Genomic DNA, 19,762 nt, shown 5'->3' with positions numbered 1-19,762 from the left:
CATTACTGTGAAGCAAGAGTCCTTTAATTTTAAGTGTGTGGGAAACCTCATTTGAATAGGTGAAAACAGTCCATGTACATTTAGCAGGCTGTATCCCATAAATCCACTTGACTTAAATATACTAGTCTGTCAATATTTGCACCAGGCTGAGAGGAGAGAAAAAGATGAAGCTAGCGATAAGGGGAGAGGATTGAGGAATGTGTATGGAGCCAGAGAGGGAACAGGAAGAAATGAGAGCAGAGATGTAAATGGGTGTAGGATTGAAACTGAAACACAGAACTTGAAATGTGAGACGACAAGCTCTTCACTACACTGAGAGTTTTTAGCAGTTTTTTCACAGTTGGTCACCAACTGCTGATGCTCCAGCAGTGCTAGCGAAGGTGAGAGCACTCATATAGACCGCATGCAAACATTTTTATCACTGTATTGAAGCCTTCTCTGAGCAGATTTAGACAAATCAGTGGTAAGCACGCTGGCACTTGATCTATACTAGTGCTTCCACCAGTTGAGCAGCATTGTTACTAGGCCAATGGTGGGAGAATTTCTAAAATTCTCCATGTAGGTCAGGGTTTCTCAAACAGGGGTCACCACTTGTGTAGGGAAAGCCCCTGGCGGGCTGGGCCGGTGTGTTTACCTGTTCCGGCCAATCGTGGCTCCCACTGGCTGTGGATCGCTGCTCCGGGCCAATGGGAGCTGCCAGAAGCAGCGCAGGCCGAGGGACTTACTGGCTGCCGCTTCCAGAAGCTCCCGTTGGCCCGGAGCAGTGATCCGCAGCCAGTAGGAGCCACGATCGGCCGGACCTGCGGACGGGGCAGGTAAACACACCGGCCCGGCCCACCAGGGGCTTTCCCTACACAAGCGGTGACCCCTGTTTGAGAAACCCTGATGTAGGTACAGCTGAAAACAGTGACTCTGAACCTTTCCAGATTACTGTACCACTTTCAGGAGTCTGATTTATCTTCTATACCCCCAAGTTTCACCTCACTGAAAAACTACTTGCTTACAAAAATCAGACATAAAAATACAAGTGTAACAGCACACTATTACTGAAAAAATGCTTACTTTCTCATTTTTACCATATAATTATAAAATAAATCCACTGGAATATAAATGTTGTATTTACATTTCAGTGTATAGTATGTAGAGAAATATAAACAAGTCATTGTCTATATGATATTTTAGTTTGCACTGACCTCGCTAGTACTTTTTATGTAGCCTGTTGTAAAGCTAGGGAAATATGTAGATGAGTTGATGTACCCCTTGGAAAACCTCTGCATACCCCCAGGGGTACACATACTCCTGTTGAGAATCACTGTCCTAAAAGACTGGAAAGGATTTAAGGAGATGATTTTATCAGGGGAATTTTGCATAGATGAAAAGGGGAAAGGCATGAAGAGGGAAGGCCAGAGAAGGGAAGGTTGCAATCATTATTTATTATTTGCATTACAGTAGCACCTAAAGTCCCCAACTAACTTTGGGACACTCATTGTGCTAGGTGCTGTGCATATGCTAGTAAGAAAGAATCATGTCCCTGATAGGTTTATGAACTAAATAAACAAGAGAGGCAAAGGTTAAGATGGGAAACAGAGGCACAGAGAGATAGTAATAATACCTACCTCTTATCTAATGATATTCATTATTGGATCTCAAAATCCGCATTTTACAGATGGGAAAACTGAGGCACTCATCATCACCACCCCTATGCCCAAGACAAATGCACGCACACACACACTGGAGTCACTCACAGCCACTCCTCACCTCCGATTCACACCCTCACCCCCCCTCCCCCGCCCCAATACACTGGAGTCACTCACAGCCAATTTTCCTGTTCTGTTCATTCCCTCTGAAGCATCTGGCATTGGCCACTGTCAGAAGACAGGATACTGGGCTATATGGACCTTAGGTCTAACCCAGTATGGCCATCCTTATGTTCTTATGATAGGAATGAAGGAATTACCATACAGGACCTATAGTCCACCTAATCTGGTATCTTGTCTCTGATGATGGCCAGTACTACATGTTGCAAAGGGAAGTGCAAGAATACCCATAATAGGCAGTGATGGAATAATCTGCCCATAGGAGAAGTTGTTTCCTAACCTCTGTCAGTTAGCAGTGGATTTATGCCTTGAGGCATAAGGCTTAATTATCACTGTATAATCTACCTGCTCTCTAATATAACTGTGGATGTTCTCATTACCTGTATCAATGTCTAATCCTTTTTAGAATCTTGTTAAGGTCTTGGACTCGGTGATGATCACATTCTTCAGACGTGTGTGGCTTTATTATCAGATTACCCTTTATTTATTGCTTTGCCAAGCTGTGCATGCTACTATTAATCAGTCTCTCTGCTGGGTAAGAGAATGTGGAGGAAAGATGAACATGAGGAACACAAGAGACGAAACCAAGAAAATAACAAACTTTTATGTGATATTCCTCCTATGTTCTAGATCAATGACTTTAACAATCTTGTCGATATTAAATGAACTCACTGTTTTTATGATTACTGACAAATTGAATGGTCTGCATTGTGACTGAGACACTTTAAACTGTCATCTTTGTGCTCTTTCCCCATCTATTGGTTGTATCTACCTGTTTTCTCTCATCTTAAAATTATATTATAAAATCTATTGAGCCAGAAATCATTCTTCATTGTGTTTGTATAGTATCTAGCATAGTGGGGAAGACACTATTATAATGCAAATAATAATAATTGCCTTGCTTTGATAATAGTGCATTTTGGGAAGATCTTATCTTATGGATTGAGTGTAATGCCCTTTCCAAACAAATTGTTGCTGCTGCTATCATAGTCGTCCTCTACTTATTTTTACTACAAGCTTCATGGAGATTTACTTGATGCACTTTAAAACAAAATTGTGATTACTCTAAGCTATATAAGTGGAACGAAAATAAAAAATGTGCATTGTAGGACAGATTTTCAAAAATGGCATCTGTAATTGTGGCACAATCCATTGCAGGTGAAACTGACAAAATTTAGACTTAAAATATCTGATATCACCAATAAAATAGATGAGGAAAATGCCAAACCTTAGCACCTTCCTCCTGTGATCAATATCAAGGATCTGCAAACAAATTGTAGCTCTAACAGTGATTATTAAATATATTGATAAACCTGAACCAAAAGGGCAGTTTCAGAATCAACAACAGATTTGTATTGATTCATTTTTGTGCTAATGAAGATTTTCTTAAACACAAACAAAACAGTTAACAGAAAGTGAAGTTATTGATGGTTTTATATATGCAAACACTGGAATAAATTGCCTAGGGAGGTTGTGGAATCTCCATTACTGGAGATTTTTAAGAGCAGGTTAGACAAACACCTGTCAGGGATGGTCTAGATCAGGGATCGGCAACCTTTGGCACATGGCCCATCAGGGAAATCCGCTGGCAGTCCAGGATGGTTTGTTTACCTGCAGCGTCCGTAGGTTCGGCTGACCGCAGCTCCCACTGGCCGCGGTTCGCCGTTCCAAGCCAATAGGGGCTGCGGGAAGTGGCATGGGCCAAGGGATGTGCTGGCTGCCGCGTGCCAAAGGTTTCCAATCCCTGATCTGGATAATACTTACTCCTGCCATGACTGCAGGGAACTGGAGTAGATGACCTCTCGAGGTCCCTTCCAGTCCTACGATTCAATGAACACTAGCAATAGTCCCTCAATACCTATGTGTGCAGAGATCAGAATCTATGCTGTATTCTCAGTTTTAACCAATTTGTACTTTATGTGAATTATGTTGCTTTAGCACAGCAGTTCTGAAACTGTGGGTTGGGACCCCAAAGTGAGTTGTGATCCTATTTTAATGGGGTTGCCAGGGCTGATGATAGACTTGCTGCAGCCCAACGCCTGAGCCCCAGTTCCCAGGGCTGAAGAGCAAGGGCTTTGGCCCAGAGAGGTGGGACTTGGGCTTCAGCTTTGGCTCCCACCCTCACCTGAGGCAGCAGGGCTCGGGTAGGCTCAGGCTTTGATCTCCCCTCCTGGGGTCATGCAGTAGTTTTTTTTTTTTTTGTCAGAAGGAGGGTCACAGTGCAATGAACTTTGAGAACCCCTGCTTTAGCGCATCCAGATTCTTATGTAAAAGCTGACTATAGCAGTCATTGCAATGGGATTGCTATCCAGATCTTAACAGACTGGTTAAAAGGGTAAAGTGATAAGAAAATCTTATTGTTCTAATATAGGAACTGACATCTGGGAGGTGAACTTTGTTATATACTGAATTGTAGCCATGCATGTCTAGGTGCACTGGACATATATCGCTGATTGTAAGGTGGATAGAAGAGGAGATATTGTTAAATAATAATGCATTAATTATTTGTCAAAAGTTTTTCAACTAATGTTCAGGGTTTTTTTCGTTTATGAAGCAAATTCAAAAAGAGTTCTAATTTTTTTAAGTTTTAATTTTCAGGTGTTCTTGAAAAAAGTGTGCGTGCTTTGAGGGTGGAAAAGGACATGAGGAATAAAAGGACCTGGGAACCCAGTGATCAGAATGAAACAGACGTTGAAAGATTTTTCAAATCTATTGTTAGTTGTGCTCTGTGATTATGGTGAGTATTGTAACTCTAAAAGGAGTACTGTAGATATTTAACTAAAGTAATTAACAACACTACACATTAACATTTTTAAACAGATGAAGTGGTGCATTGGGAACATACACAGAATCCATCTCAGGAGTTCCCAGAAATATAGTCTTGGACTTGTGAGACATGTAAATGACTTAAATAAAGACTGTATTTGTATCAGAACAGAAAGAGGACCTTCTCCAGCTGTGGATTTGTTCAGAATAAGAAACAGAATATACTGAACAGATTTCCGTGGATATCAAAATGCAATCCTGGCTGCCATCAGTAACTAACTGAGCAAAGTTATATGGCAAACCTTCTATATCACATAATAAGGAAGTGGGGGAATGTAGAGCAATGAAATTTTTTTTCCAATGCACCTAAGTGTTGTAGGAGCCTAAATACCAGTTTTCAAAAGTAACAGGCACCTAGGTGATACAGAACATTGACTTTTTAGAGAGACATGAGTTACTAAGTGTCTAACTCACTTTGAAAATGGGGCTTAAGCTCCTAAGTCTCTTAGATGTTTTGAAAATGTTATCCCGAACATTTAAATTAAGAGAAGTTGGTATTTTGACTCTCAGTAAAATTTCAAGCTCAAGCAAGAAAATTAAACCATGAATTGCCCAACCTTCGTGTACAGCCTTGAAAAGTTTGGAGTCCTGATTTAATCTGCTTCTGTGGATGTGGTGTGGTAACAAGCTTCACACTGGCCAAAAAGATGAAGACCAGTTATAAATGGTGCAACATTTACAGCTATTTGCTCTCAAAATATGTGCGAAAAAAACTGAATTACAGACCGTTATTAAATACTGCACCTGCCCCGTTACACAAACCCACATCTTTGCTCCCAGCACTATGACAAGAGATCAGTTCTACATTTAACAAGTCTTTCAACTGTACTAATTTGGGATGTAATCTAGCTCACAGTAGAAATGGAGACGTTTGTTTTTTGTGATGGCATGTAGCTGTCAACTCCCTGTCATTTTAATCAGACAACTTTAACTAGAAAACTTAACAATACAATATTAAATGAGAGACAGGGTGAAGATAAATGATTAATCCATATATGTCTGGGTGAAATGAAATATTACGTCTACAACTTTTTGAGGGGACAACCATTACCTAGTTAACTCACAACCATAAAAGCCATGATTCCTACACTAAATGGAACTTTGTTCAATCAGTCTAATTACAAGGCGAGGCTAGGGATGCTAAATCCTCATGATAGCATTTTTATCATTTTAGCTTTTGTAGTGACAATATTTCTAATATAAAGAATACTCCATGGTCCAGAAAATAACTGCCAAGCAACTTTGTATATACACTCATTTGATTTATTGTCACACACATCTGTTTTTACCCATCTTTTCACCCATCTGTTTCCTTCCCATCTCTCTACACCAGAAGTACATACTAAAAATACCTGTATAATCTGGAAGATTACCTCGCATAAAATAAAATATTCTTCTTAAATCTTATCATCATTACTAAGATGTACACTTTTAAAAAATCTGACTGCCAGCAAAATACTGATAGCTGAGAAGCCTAGTTTGATTTAAACATTATTTAAAAAAAAATTATTTTCACTTAGGAAAAAAAAATTCTGATCGCAATAGCAACCAATTCTTGCGGTAACCACACTGGCAGGTCATTGGCATCACAACCAGGACCCACAAAAGGCTGAAAACAACCCAAGGCAGGCTATCCATATTATTGTGACCAAATTCTGGCGAGTGATGCACCCACATTCATACCAGAAAGCAGCAGCAATATGCAATGGAAACTGCCTGCCCATATTCTGGCCCTTCCGAAAGTCATGAAGTGACTGCTCTTGTCAGTGTATGATCAGAATATTCCTACTCTTATACAAAGATAGGGAAAGGACACTGTGCACTTGGACTAGTCCCGGTCAAAGTGCACCAATGCAATGACAGCTGCCCCCCGTAATGCCCACTTTCCAAGACTTACCATGCGATTCACATTGAAGTCAATGGCAGGTACGTCACTAAAACCCCACATGCATAGGTAGTCCTGAGAGGTGGCAACTAGGTTAACAGAAGAATTCTTTCATCAACCTAATACTGTCTACAGCAGGGGTTACGCTGGTATAGCTACATCTCTCAGGGATGTGGATTTTTCATACCCCTGAGAGACATGGCTTTACTGATGTAAATTCCTAGTGTAAACCAGGCCTTACCGTACTATACAGTCTGGGAATAGGAATCAGGATGGTATTATAAGAGACACAGGTAGCAATGCATATAGTTAAGGTTGCCCAATACTTTCCATTATAAGACCCTATTTTCAGTTGCTTATAGCATTGCCAAGCTTAAATCATTTCGGCTGAAATCTTCCATCTTGTATGTCTGCCTGAGGCTGATTTTTCACATTTCAGCTAAAATGATTCATCCCTTTTCAAGAATGAGATTGTTTGTTTGTTTGGCCCAGTTAAATAATTTTTTCAACCCTTTTGTTGAGAAACTCTAGCATGTCTGTGCTGTGGAGCAGTAACCTGACATTTGGCTAGGAGGACACCCTCATGTCAGGGATGTGCCTTTTGCTGTTCCCTGTGAATATTTGCCCAAATCTGGCCAATTGCTAAGCACCTGAAAAATCACACATCACCATGCTAAGTAAAGACTGCTAGAATTTTGTAGCTAAATTCTCTAAAGATTCTGCCAGTACTGAGAATGCTTTAGCTTCTCATAACTCTTATTTATCAATCAGACTGCACAAGCGAGTGACTGAGCGTGCACCATTCCAGAGCTGGACTGTCCCTGAAATTGCTCCTCTTGGTTTCCAAGGGTCATTGTGGCATTGAACATTGGAGCTGAGAGTAGAAGCCAGGAGTGGAAGACCGAGAGTGAGCAGAGGGGGGCAAAAGACTGGAGGAGGCAGGAACACAGATTTGAGAGAGGGAGAGGAATGGGAGCAAAGGATGAGGGAGGATAGGAGTAGGGGTGGGGGATGAGGGGAAATCCTAGAGACAGGCAGAAACTGAGGAGAATGGGTAATGGGAAAGAGCAGAGGGAGAAGAAAGTATAGGAGCAGAAAGGGACTAGGAGAAGTTGGGGAAAGGAGCAAGGTACAAGGGTCTGTAACCACTATATTACACTCTTCTAGAGAACCTGGAATGGACTCTTTATTCCTGACACTAACCATTCCTTTGCTGTCCAGCAAATACTTGTGAAACCCACTGGCAAAATGTGTGTCTGATCCCAGTCTAGTGGCTGGTCCACGTTGAAGATAACAGCCTACTATTGCAACCAGTTCCTCCATTAGCTTAAATAATAGAGACTATGCTATGGATCTAAAAATCCCCACCCTGCTGATGACCTGTGTTGGGCATCAGTATGGTTCCATATGATGGATTATTTTTGTCTTTCAGTTTTTAAATTTATTTAAAAAATTAGGAAATTATTAGAGCTCATTGGGAATTTTTCAACAAAATACATTTTCATTGCAAAATGTTGATTTTATCAAATTGGAAATTTTATTTGTGTGAAAAGGTTAAATGAAAAGTTGATTTTTTTGTTAAAAATGACTTTATTTTGAAATGTATGTTAATTTATAGTAAAAAAGTTTAAAAGGATCAACACTGAAATAAAATGTTTTAAAATGATCAAAACAAAATGTTTGAAGTGACTGAACCCAATTTTTTTTTTCAATTTTTAGTTTGTGAAAATTTTTGCAATTTTGACTTTTCGTCCTGATTCAGGCCTGGGAAAGTTTTCAAAATCTTAGAATTCTTCATGAGATGGGAAAACCATTTCCTGCTCAACTCTAGAAATTAGATTTAAAAATAAAACTATGTTAAAAGAGCACTATGGTTGCAAAGAAATTAGAAAATGTCAGAATTAAGGTAGCCCTCTTGTGCAGTGTGATTGGGGACTACGAAATTCGTGGCCATGAAAATTGTGTCACGAACTGTGAAATATGGTGTCCGGCCATCCAGCTCTGAAAGCAGAGTGGGTGCCAAGCTCTAAAGGCAGCAGTGTGGCCAGCAGCAGCACAGAAGTATGGGTGGCATGGTGGCATGGTATGCTACTCTTCCTTCTGTGCTGTTGCTAGCAGCCGCACTGCCTTCAGAGCTGGGTGCTCGGGCAGCAGCCACTGCTCTCCTGCCACCCAGTTTCAGTCAGTGCTACCAGCAGCAGCAGAGAAGTAAGGGTGGCAATACTGTGACCCCCCTAATATGCTTGTGATCCCCTTTTGGGCTGGGGCCCCAAATTTGAGAAATTCTGCAGAGAAATCACACATTTTTTGTGGGTTGGTCATGGCATGAATAACAAATTTCATGGATGTGTAACACATCCACAAAATTTACTGTTTATACTGTGATCAACTCATGAAAAATATGTGGTTTCTCCACAATTTAAGTAGCCCCCTAATTATGATACAGTCTTTAATTATATGATCACATACCTTTTTTTTCCACAGGACCTCAGACTTATTCAGTGCGCAAGTTGGTCCTACTCTGGGAATGAATCAGGGCTGTGTAGTGAGTGAGGCAATTTTCTGTAGGACCCCTTCCTCATTGTTTCAGAAGTTGTAAGGTGTGTAGTGAGTGAGGCAGAGAACTGCAGGAAGAGAGTAGAGAGTTTCATGGATAAGGCAGTTGAATGGTGCCCTGGAGAAGTGGATTCTATCCCTGCTTCTTCACAGAGTTTCTTTGTGATGCTGGGCAAGTCACGTAAGCAAAAATTCTCACAGGTGGCCAGTGTCTGCTCCTCATGTTTGGAGTGCCTGACTAGCCAAAGTACTGAGTGCTCAAACTGCAACTGAGTCAATGGGAGCTCTGCTCTGGACATAGAAAGGTCTATAAAATGCTAATTATTCTGAAAAATCAGACAGTAACCTTCTGAAATTGGACATCAACATTAAGCTGACACCTTTGACAATATCTGCTTTTAAATCTGTGCCTTGGTTCCTTATGTGTAAAATGGAGATAATACCACCTCACTTCACTAGGGTATTGTGAAGATAATTTATTATTATTCATGTTTGTAAAGCACTAAGATACTATGATGAGAGCACCATGGAAAACCCATGAGGAAATGAATAATTCTGTATGATCAGTGTAGGGTTTGGATGGTATACAGTAAATAAGGCCTGGGACTACACTTTGAATGATAGGGATAAAAGGAAATATTCAATAACTACCCATTCAGTGAGCACCATCCATCCAGGGCACAGAGTGAAACATGGTCATGTGGAGAAAATAGTATATAATCATATCATTCAAGATTGAATCATAATGCATATGCACAATGGAGCTGAAGTGAGGTTGCACAGGCAGTCTTATTTCAGACATTTCCTAACTTTTGAATGCTTGACTTTGCAACCTTAATGTTTTCCAACATTGTTTTTCAATGTAGAAAATAAGGCTAAGATTTTGTCACAGATATTTTTAGTAAAAGTCACAAACAGGTCACGAGCAAAACAGAAGCCATGACCTGTCCCTAACTTTTACTAAAAATATCCCTGACAAACTGGGGATCTGCAGATCATAAGAACAGTCATACTTGGTCAGACCAAATGTCCATCTAGTCCAGTGTCCTGTCTACCGACAGTGGCCAATGCCAGGTGTCCCAGAGGGAATGAACAGAACAGGTAATCATCAAGTGATCCAACCCTGTCACCCATTCCCAGCTTCCGGCAAACAGAGGCTAGGGACACCATCCCTGCCCATCCTGGCTAATAGCCATTGATAGACCTATCCTCCATGAATTTATCTAGTTCTTTTATGAATCCTGTTATAGGATCCCCACACTACTTCAAGCTGGGCAGCTGCAGGGACTAGGAGCTGCCTGTAGTCGCTGGGGGCTGCGGGGTACCTCTGCCACCTGCAGCAGGGGCTGGGAATTCAGGGGTTCCCTGCCACCTGTGTGGTCCAGGAACTTAGGTTCCTCTGCAGAAGCGCGGAGCTCCCTGGCAGCCCGCAGCGGCTGGGAGCTCAGGGGTTCCTTGCGACCCCTAGTAGCGGGGAGCTCTGGGGTTTTCCAGCAGCGCCGCACCTGGTGGCAGGGAGCTGAGAGTTCCCCATTGCCACCTACCAGGAACTGGGGGGTCCCTCTCTGTCCTAGATAGCAGAGAGCTCAGGGGGTTCCCCTGTGCTGCCCTGCAGGAGTGGTGCAGCAGGGGAGCCCTGAGCTCCCAGTGACAGGGAGCTACGGGGTGCCCCCGCTGCCTGCAGCAGCTGGGAGCTGCAGGGGATGCCAGAGATGGCAGAGGTACCCCACAGGTTCCTGCCCCAGCTGGCGGCAGGGGATCCTGCAGCTCCCAACCACTGCAGGCTGAAGACATGGAGCCCACTGGAAATCACAGATTTTGTGACTTCCACGATCTCCATGGCTAAATTGCAGCCTTAATTACAAACACATACTGCAGATTTTAAAAGTGTGAAGTATTATTCATTTATAATTAATACTTTGCACTTCTATAGCACCCTTCATCCAAGGATCTCAAAGCATTTTACAGATATTAGCGAAATAAGTCTCACAGCACAGCACCTCATGGAGGCAGATAAGTGTCATTCTCATTTTGCAGATAACTTCTCTGTGCCTCAGATTCCTAAGTGTGTTGCCTGTGGTCTTACAGGAGATTTAAAGCAGAACTGGGATTAGAACTGCGATCTCTCTAGGTCCTGTGGTTTAGATACTGTCTTTCCCTGGCAGTCAAAGCATGTTTCAGAATAATTTGGTAACCGGCACAAGCATGGTCATGCCACAATGAGATGTAAAGTAAAACCACTCAGTTTATAATGAAATGATGTCATTTCAACATGCTGCACCACATATTAGACAGGAAAAAAGGCTGCAGTTACCATTGCTTTTATTTTCAGCTCTTTCACTCCTCAAGCATTTCTGTGATGCAAATGAGTAAAATAAAATGAGTTTCCTTATTAAGGGAACAAGAGCAAACCACTGCATAGGAAAGATGGGAAGTATGGCAAGAGACCACTCTGGCTTTATCAGGAGATCTTCAATTATTTGAAACTGAAAAGAGAGTCCTACGAAAAGTGGAAACTAGGTCAAATAACAAAGGCTTAATGTAAACAAATAACACAAGTATGTAGGGACAGAATTAGAAAGACCAAGGCACAAAATGAAATTTTACTAGCTAGAGACATAAAGGGTAACAAGAAAACATTCTACAAATACAGTAGAAGCAAGAGGAAGACCAAGGACAGGGTAGAACTGTTACTCAATAAGCAGGGTGTGGGGTGGGGAAATAATAACAGAAAATGTGGAAATGGCAGACGTGCTAACAGACTTTTTTGTTTCAGCTTTCACCAAAAAGGTTGGTGGCGATTGGACGTCTAACTTAGTGAATGCCTATGAAAATGAGTTAGGATCTGAGGCTAAAATAGCGAAAGAACAGGTTAAAAATTACGTAGACAAGTTAGATGTCTTAATGTCACCAGGGTCTGATGAAATACATCCTAGAATACTCAAGGAGCTGACTGAGGAAATATCTGAGCCATTAGCAATTATCTCTGAAAACTTGGGGAAGACAGAAGAGATTCCAGAGGACGGGAAAAGGGCAAATATAGTGCCAGTCTATAAAAAGGGAAATAAGGAGAACCCGGGGAATTATAGACCAGTCAGTTTAACTTCAGTAATTAGAAAGATAATGGAGCAAATAATCAAGCAATCAGTTTACAAACACCTAGAAAATAATAAGGTGACAAGTAACAGCATGGATTTGTCAAGAACAAATAATGTCAAACCAACTTAATAGCTTTCTTTGACAGGTTAGACAGACACCTGTCAGGGATGGTCTAGATAATTCTTAGTCCTGCCTTGAGTGGAGGAGACTGGACTAGAAGATGGGGATGGGGCAAGCCTTGTGGATGGGGGGAAGCAGTAGATGTGGTATATCTTGAGTTTAGTAAGTTTTTTGATACTGTCTCACATTGACTTTCTCGTAAACAAACTAGGGAAATACAACCTAGATGAGGCTACTATAAGGTGGGTGGATAACTGGTTGGAAAACCATAGTTATCAGTGGTTCACAGTCAATCTGGAATATATATCGAATGGGATCCTGCACGAACCAGTCCTGGGTCTGATTCTGCTCAATATTTTCATCAGTGATATAGATAATGGCATAGAAAGTACATGTATAAAGTTTGCTGACAATACCAAGCTGGGAGGGGTTGCAAGACCTTTGGTGGATAGAAATAAAATTCAAAACGTTCTGGACAAGCTGGAGAAATAGTCTGAAGTAAATAGGATGAAATTCAATAAGGACAAATGCAAAGTATTCCACTTAGAAAGGAACAATCAATTGCATACATGCAAAATGACTGCCTTGGAAGGCGTACTATAGAAAGGGATTTGGGAGTTATAGTGGATCACAAGCTAAATATGAGTCAAGAGTGTAACACTGTTGAAAAAAAAGCAAACATCATTCTGGGATGCAGTAGCAGGAGTATTGTAAGCAAGACACAGAAAGTAATTCTTCCACTCTTCTCTCCACTGATAAGGACCCAACTGGAGTATTGTGTCCAGTTCAGGGTGCCACGTTTCAGGAAAGATGTGGACAAATTAGAGAAAATCCAGAGGAGAAAAACACAAATGATTAAAGGTCTGGAAAACATGACCTATGAGGGAGGATTGAAAAAACTGGGTTTGTTTAGTCTGGAGAAGATTGAGAGGGGCCATGATAACAGTTTTCAAATACACGAAAGGTTTTTCACAAGGAGCAGGAAGAAAAATTGTTCTTCTTAACCTCTGAGGCTAGGACAAGAAGTGAGAGGCTTAAATTGCAGCAAGGGAGGTTTAGGCTGGAATAAATTTCCTAAAACTAAAAACTTCCTAAATGTCAGGGTAGTTAAGCACTGGAATAAATTGCCTAGGGCGGTTGTGAAATCTTTGTCGTTGGAGGTTTTCAAGAGCAGGTTAGACAAACACCTGTCAGGAATGGTCTAGATAATGCTTAGTCCTGCCTTGAGTGGAGGGGACTGGAGTGGAAGACCTCTTGATGTCCCTTCCAATGCTACACTTCTATGATTCTATGAAAGATTTGTAAACTAGCAGTATGAAAGGTGGCTTCAAAAAGCATCATCTAGTCAGGGGTGGCTCTAGTCATTTTGCCGCCCCAAGCACAGCGGCACGCCGCGGGGGGCACTCTGCCGGTTGTCGGTCCCGTGGTTCTGGTGGACCTCCCGCAGACGTGCCTGCGGAGGGTCCACTGGTCCCGCAGCTCCGGTGGACCTGCCGCATGCGTGCCTGCGGATGCTCCACCGAAGCCACGGGACCAGCGGACCCTCCACAGGTATGCCTGTGGAAGGTCCACCGAAGCCGCCTGCCGCCCTCTCGGCGACCGGCAGAGCGGTCCCCTGTGGCATGCCACCCCAAGCATGCGCTTGGCGTGCTGGGGCCTGGAGCCACCCCTGCATATAGTATTGTTAATTTGTATAACTTGAGTGGTATTTTCCACATTTCTGCTTTAAGAAACTCCAATTCTATTTTTTTCATTATAGTAAAAGTAAGTGGAACAGCGGCAGGACATTGTGGAGCTGGGAGAGATTTTGATTTTGAGTAAAAGATAAAGAAGGATAATTCAGAAGCAGGACCTCAAATTACTTTTGCTTGATAGATTTTAAAGTTGGGAACTACATAAGCCCTTCATAACTAAGATATGAATTTTTAAGGGATCTTTTCTGTAAAGTTGTCCTGTAAATAAGCTTTATAAATAAAATGGTTATTAATTATAAAGCAGTGGTTTCCAATTGCTGCTAGACATCAGGCTTGTGTGACTGATGTTCTCTGCTCTTCCCGTTGTGCACACTGTAATCTGTGATGGAGCTTGCCTTGCTCCAAACCTCAGCTCAGCATGAATGGAAAGAGGTAAGCGCCAGTTTATAGAGCCAAGGTCTTACTTGACTAAATTGATTCATTTGCTTTGAAAGGGTTGGGCACCACTTCTGAAAGCAGCTGATTGTCCATAATATCCATGAAATGGGTATTATTCACTTTTCTTTTTGCTTATTAACAATTTTGTGAAACTGTTTTTTTTCAGTTCTTGGTGAAGTGGACTATCTCCTCTTGGAGCGACCAGGTCATGTAGCCTTAAGTAACAACACGGTGTCTGTTGATTTTCAGTACTTTGTCAGTGGTAATGTGACAGCAAAGAATGTATCCATCCTACTGCTGGATGCCAGCACCAGCCAGACCATTGCGAAAAAACAACTTCCACCAAGCCAGTCACGGGGGATGATAGGGTTTGAATGTTTCTATTTCAAGAGTGCTGGGGACTATTGGTTCAGAATGATCTCTGAGATTGATAATGGCACTGAAATTCACTGGAGGGGTGAGAGCACCCTCCTAAATGTGAAATGGCCTGTATTTCACATTGACTTGAACAGGACCTCTGAGGTGCTCAGGAGTTCCCTTCAGGTTGGACTTTTCACTAATAAACAATTGTGTGCTATGAATGAGACAGTGGTTTCACTGGACGTGATATTCACCAACAGCCTGTATGAACTAGGAAGATTAAGCTCTGATGAGGCATTGGGAATGCGAACTAGCAAAAGAATCTTTCTCTCTAGATCCCAGTGGGTGGAGTTTGACTGTCCACCTATTGACCAAGAAGTGTATGTCACTGTGTTACTGAAATCATTAGAAACCAACTCAGTCATCGCCTCAACAGGGCCCATAGACCTCATCCACAAATTTGGATACAAACTAGTGGTAGCACCAGAAGTGATGTGCAAGTCATCCATTCTGGTGTTTACTGTCTCCCCTCCATGCATTGCCATCAGTGGGAAGGTTGCTGTGTACAAGGAAGCTCTCAGACATCCTGGTGAAAGAACGACATGGCTAGATGAAAACTTCCTACACCCAGGGAGCAACAGAACAGAATTTAACTGCACTTTGTTTGACGTGGGGAAAAATAAATATTGCTTTGAATTTTTTGACATTTCAAGCCAAAGCCAATCACCGCCAAGAGTTAAGGAATGTATGGTGATCCGAAGGAATATAGGTTTGTACTGACATTTTTCTGTCTTTAATTAGAAACTCTGTAGGAAAATGACCATCCTTCTATATTGTCAATAAGGATGATAACTTGGATTGATGAAGTTACAGTTTTTGAGTCTCATAGCACAAGACAAAATAAGTCATGATTAACTGCTGATGGAATAAAGTTTAGTTTGTGTGTGATCAGAAACACCAGGATGGTTGATAAAGGTGGTACTGCAGTGGTTTAATGTCACCACTACATTAGTGGTACTCTAACCACAAGACCAAACCTGCCATGACTAGTGGATTATCTGGATATCTTGTCCCAGTAGGAACTGAAATCTGATAATCACAAAGAATTACATGAGAAACTGCTATAGCGGGCAGAGGCCAATTTCTCGCCCATTTGAAATTACTGGGAGTTTTGCTAATGTGATCAGGATTTGGCCATAATGGAAGAATTCTCTCCTGTGTGCATAGCCCATAGGTTTCTTTGGCAGTCTTTCAACTGGGAACGGCAGATGGGAATCCCAGGTTTGGTAGTGGTCACAGTAGCAGAGATTATCTGCTCTATCTATCATGGACAGGAAGAGAGGAGAGATGAGTGTCAAAATCACTACTGATTCATGGAGGGCGGTTGTAGCTAGAGACTGGCTAAGGAGGTGGTGTTTAGATGGGGATTGGGTTTTGAGTGGGATTTGTGTTCAAGGATAACCCAGGGACAGACGTCACTCCATTTTCATGAGCTGTTCTGCAGTTTCTGATTACCTTAATCCACAATGTGAAAATGAGCTCTTTCTAGTTTTGGACCTGACCTGGAACCAAATTCATAGGTCAAATTCAAATCCAGGGGTGTGACAACAACCATCACTCCCCACAAAATTCAAAGTGTTTTAGATTAGAGCTTCCGATTCTGGCCCATCCCTAATTGTAATAGTCTCTTGAAAGAATGTTTCCTCTGTCTTCTCTTGTGCATGGAAGTGACAGAACTAGAATTTTAGAGCTCCTCATAGATTGTAAGTCTCTAAAATTAACACAAGCTTTATATTTTCAGTCCTTTGTAAAGTGTTTGTCACATAAGGAAATGCTATAATGTCTGATGCTATGCTGTTTTACTTCATTCTGTTTTGTAGGTTTTAAAACAACTAACTTTTTCAGTTATCAATGTATAGCCTGAAAATTACTTCTAATCTCACTGCATGGCAAACTCATCTCGTTAACGTCACTTTCCCTCACTAATCTCTTCACACTCTTTCTGACACACACACACAAAAAACATTTACAAATCTAGAAATTCATACATTATTCAAGGCAATTCTTCTATAGCTGGAAGAAGGAGAAAGATTATTTATATTTCTTTACCCTACCTAGGTGCTTGCATGCTACAGTGCTGTGGTCCGTAAAGTATCTAGTCAGACAGATACCTACAATATGACACAGATACATTCCAGTGCCCATTATTTCTGTTTTATTTTGTGGGATTCACTTTAAGTTATGACTCCCTGCAATTTGCTTGGTATCTTTTGCTTTCACTATAGTACTGTAATTACGCACTTCAGCAGAAAGAATCAGGCTACACATGTGAAGAAAGGATTTATGTAAGTGACTGACAAGTTACTTGTACAGAGCAGATGAAAGCAACCCTACACAGTGTAACTGTAAATAAAATGTCAACCTCAAATTAATTAGACTGCAGCACATCTGACTTTGTGGCTGTGTCTGCAGGATTTCAAAGGCCCATGGCAGCATTCTAGGTGCACAAAGTATTCTGCAAAGGGTGCAGCTGTCTGAAGACAGCACAAAGATGGAAATCTTTGCTGCCTGTGCATGAGCTGGAGTGGCATTCCAAGTCAGAACTCTGTCATGAAGCCTCGCTCCTGAATGATCTGGCTGTGCTTCAGCCTAATTTGGAATTGTGTTGTGTCTAAAGACCTTGATCCCATGACAGACTGCATTTGTGAAGTAAAGACAGATGTGTTACTCCATTTCTTCCTTTACATCTTACAAAATAAAAATATTAACTTCTTATCCTTTTGTGATTCTGGCCCAATGGGCAGTTTGAGCACAGAACTGGCTTTGAGATCCTGGGCCCCATACCAAGGAGATTAAGTCACCTTGTGCTGCATTGTGGGTGGAAGGGCACAGGATGCATTTCTTATGCTATGGCACCCAAGAGCATTAGTGATGCCTGTGAAGAGAGAGTGCCTCACACGTCCTCTGAGTAGTAAACACAGGTCTCTAGGGAACCCTGAACACACTGAAATACCATTCCAGTACTCCCATCTCAGACCCATCCATTTTTAAACAATGTCAGCTTTTGTTTACCAAAAAAAAGTCTATCCTTTCTAAAATTGTGAAATAAACCTTTTAGATGTGAACCAATGCTGTGCAGTTTTTCTAAGCCTGCAGATAGAGGCCAGTGAGACAATAGCTCAGATCAGTGTGGCCACTCTGACCATTCATCTCAATGGGGTGCTAACTCTGAAGCTTAATGGTAGCAGCTTAAATGTCAATGTTAACTGCTTCTCTGCTGATTTTAGTAAAATCATGCAGCTAATATATGTATCTAGTGTGGCTCTATACCATAGAAGTGTGAGATACAAAATTCCTTTTAGGCCATTGTATGCATCACCTGGGTCACTGCAAGTTTGTTCTCTTCACCATGTTTTCCTGTATTTTGTCCAGTATTCTTTTAAGTGTTCCAAGCAACAAGGCTTGCACCAATTTGCTGGAGAGAATATCCCATGTTCTAGTCCTGATCCCATTTAAACTCTCTTGGCTTTCCTCTAATAAAAATAATCGAAAATAGTATCAATAGCACTCATAATTGGGAAGGTTTTCTTGACTTTACTGGTCTTAATTTCACTCCATATACCTGAGGATGAAATTCAGCGTGCATGCAATTCCCTTTGACCCCAATGAGAGTTGTGCTTTCTTACATCTGGGTTGAATTTTGATTCCTAGTGTTCTTAGTTAGAAATAAAAAGGGGTAAGGAGAAGGTGGTTAGTAGCACCTTGAGAGTACAGCTGCTACCAAAGAAGGGTGAAAGGGAACAGGGGGAGAGCCACCATAAGAAGGGGCAGTAGTTACCAAGGTAAGGGAGCAGAAGAGCAGTATCTAGGGAAAGGATGAGACAGATAAAGTTCTGTCAAAATTTGTTCCACCAGGTCCCTGTGTAAGTAAGATTATATTAGTTAGACCTCCTTATTCTGTGAGTGTTCTAATCCCTAGGAAGATCTGAGAACCAAGTAGTTTTACACCTGAATCCATATCTGACACATTTATCTGATGTGGTTTTAATTGGGATAAAAATAGAATTTGCAGATAGATTCAAAGTAACCAGATATGACAGCATTAGAAAAGCGATCATCTTATGTGCAAGGCTGCTCCCTTATTACAAACTTTTCAAGTTTGCTTTTCAAGTCTCTTAGGGCCCAATCCTGCTCCCATTTACATCAATAAGAGAAGGAGCAGGTTCTTAATCTCCATATTCCAGTTACATTTTTATACATCTGATGTGATATACTAATATGGACAGCCATTAACTTCTTTCAATTACTTTGCAAGAGCACTGGATGTGGAATTTTTAGAGGAGTTCTTTTGGAGGAAAAAATTAATCTGAGTTGACTGTTTTGTTGGATAATATGCTATATTAAGATGTCCCATTGCAAAGTGAAAATGAAACACACACACTTGGATAGAGATGCTACACAAATCAACAGTTAACACTGTCACTCACTTGTGTTTGTTTTTCATGACTCCCGAATTGCCAGTGTTTCAAATTGTCTAGCTCATCAGTTAAACACCTGCATGTTGATAGGCTCCCCAATTTTACATTAAAAATTCATATGTAACAGTTAGTTTACAGTCTGTGCCTTCTACACTTGTAGTAAAGATTTTCACCTGGCTCTTTAGATCCATTTGTCTTCAATGATTTTGTGTCCATGGAGAAAAATGAGCTGTGCTTTATTTTATTTTTTCCTGTTTTTATATTTTAAAATTCTAGTAGATTGCAGAGAAAGATTCAGAAGCTTAAACTGTTACCTTTCACAGAAGCTGGGTAATTTCCTCCCATGAGAGACTTTTGATTATTATGAGCTCCAAACCTGCAAGGTGCTTAGGCCCAGAGCCACAAAGGTACTTTGGAGCCTGAACCCCAGACTCAGGTGCATAAGCCCTGATTTTAGGCTTCACTGCAATTCACAAAGCTCCCAGTAGG

At 41.3% G+C, this 19,762-nt stretch overlaps 1 protein-coding gene across 1 annotated transcript in view; it reads left to right on the top strand.

Annotated features, from left to right (window-relative positions):
• Window positions 1-19,762, top strand: part of THSD1 (thrombospondin type 1 domain containing 1) — a 37,047-nt gene that overhangs the window by 4,639 nt on the left and 12,646 nt on the right. Inside the window, exons 3-4 of the mRNA XM_030564093.1 lie at window positions 4,416-4,554; window positions 14,602-15,564. Coding sequence (XP_030419953.1) covers window positions 4,497-4,554; window positions 14,602-15,564 — 1,021 coding nt within the window. The 5' untranslated portion in view covers window positions 4,416-4,496. The remainder of the gene's footprint in view (window positions 1-4,415; window positions 4,555-14,601; window positions 15,565-19,762) is intronic.

Source organism: Gopherus evgoodei, chromosome 1, assembly GCF_007399415.2.
Source record: "Gopherus evgoodei ecotype Sinaloan lineage chromosome 1, rGopEvg1_v1.p, whole genome shotgun sequence".
NCBI lineage: Eukaryota > Metazoa > Chordata > Testudines > Testudinidae > Gopherus > Gopherus evgoodei.
Note: the sequence above shows the minus strand (reverse complement) of the source record. Positions and strands in the feature narration are given on the sequence as shown.